This window comes from Dendroctonus ponderosae, unplaced genomic scaffold, assembly GCF_020466585.1.
Source record: "Dendroctonus ponderosae isolate FM_Combo_2020 unplaced genomic scaffold, Dpon_F_20191213v2 Dpon_F_20191213_2, whole genome shotgun sequence".
Taxonomy (NCBI): domain Eukaryota; kingdom Metazoa; phylum Arthropoda; class Insecta; order Coleoptera; family Curculionidae; genus Dendroctonus; species Dendroctonus ponderosae.
Genome location: NW_026018165.1, coordinates 16,762 through 17,903, shown reverse-complemented (window position 1 = coordinate 17,903; position 1,142 = coordinate 16,762). Strand labels below are relative to the sequence as shown.

Sequence of the window (1,142 nt, the reverse complement as noted above, 5' to 3'; positions counted from 1 at the left end):
GTTTCTAATAATGTATGAAATATGTAATTATTATAGGTGATTCCGGATACCCTTTAAAATCATACTTGCTAACCCCATTGGCTAATACTGGAACTAGGACTGAACGGCTTTATAATGAGTCTCATATTCGGACGCGGAATTGTATTGAGAGGCTGTTTGGCGTCTGGAAAATACGTTTTCCTGTACTAGCCTACGGTTTACGACTGAAAGTGTCTACTGTTATGCCAGTTATTCTGGCCACCGCTGTTCTGCATAATATTGCCAGAGCAAATAATGAGCCGGAGCTTCCACCACCAGAAAACGTTAATTTGAATGAGCTTAATTATCTCATTGCAGCTGGACAAATACCTGATATCCCTAATGTTAATTCCCATAATCTTAATTTTAGAAATACATTAGTGAACGACTATTTTGCAAACTTATAGAAGGTACTGCATGGATGTCCAAGGAAAACTAAACATTGCATTTACGTTATTATTACCATATTACAAAAATATGTAACAATAAATTATATTTTTATAATCTTTTCTTTTCATTGATGATTTGAAGTTTCAAGAGCTCCAATTTCAGAGCTTGTTCTTCTTTTTGAAATTTTAAATCGTTTTCCAGCTTCTGTTTTTCCAAGTCGGCTATTGCTAGCCGTTTATCCATTAGCTGATCATATTTACCGGCTAACAGCGATGAAGCGAGAGCTCGTACCGTGGTATTAGGGCGTCTTCGACCACTTGACATCTGGGGTGTGCGTGGCTGCTTTGCATAAAGTTTTATTAGATTCCTGATAATATTGAGAGCAACTTTAGTTTAATTTGATGAAAAACTTACATGCTTTTGCGTTAGGTTTTCGGACAAAGGCGTTTTCAAAGAGCTTGCCTTGTTCCATTGAAATTGTCCCTCAAATAATGGCAAGGTAGTAGTTTCGGGCGAATCAAGGATTTCAGATACATTGGTTTCAAGCGCATCCTCTTCCGACATCATCTTCATCTATAAATAGAAATATATAATCAGTAAGGATATGCTACCTACAACTTTATTCTGTATAAAACGTATACATTCAGCCCTGTGCTGTATCATAAATGCTATTTTTAACGTCCACACGTTATGGCGACTTAACAGTTCAGGATAACATTTTCGATAACGCAGCA

At 36.7% G+C, this 1,142-nt stretch overlaps 1 protein-coding gene across 2 annotated transcripts in view; it reads right to left on the bottom strand.

Annotated features, from left to right (window-relative positions):
* Positions 1-460: 460 nt before the first annotated feature.
* The window catches only part of LOC125503486, a 1,710-nt gene continuing 1,028 nt past the window's right edge, over positions 461-1,142 (bottom strand). Inside the window, exons 3-4 of one of the 2 annotated variants that reach the window (XM_048663937.1) lie at positions 823-981; positions 461-750 (exon numbers count right to left, since the gene is read on the bottom strand). In XM_048663937.1, the coding sequence (XP_048519894.1) occupies positions 517-750; positions 823-981 (393 nt within the window). In that variant the 3' untranslated portion in view covers positions 461-516. The remainder of the gene's footprint in view (positions 751-822; positions 982-1,142) is intronic. The other variant, XM_048663938.1, reaches the window with a different exon arrangement.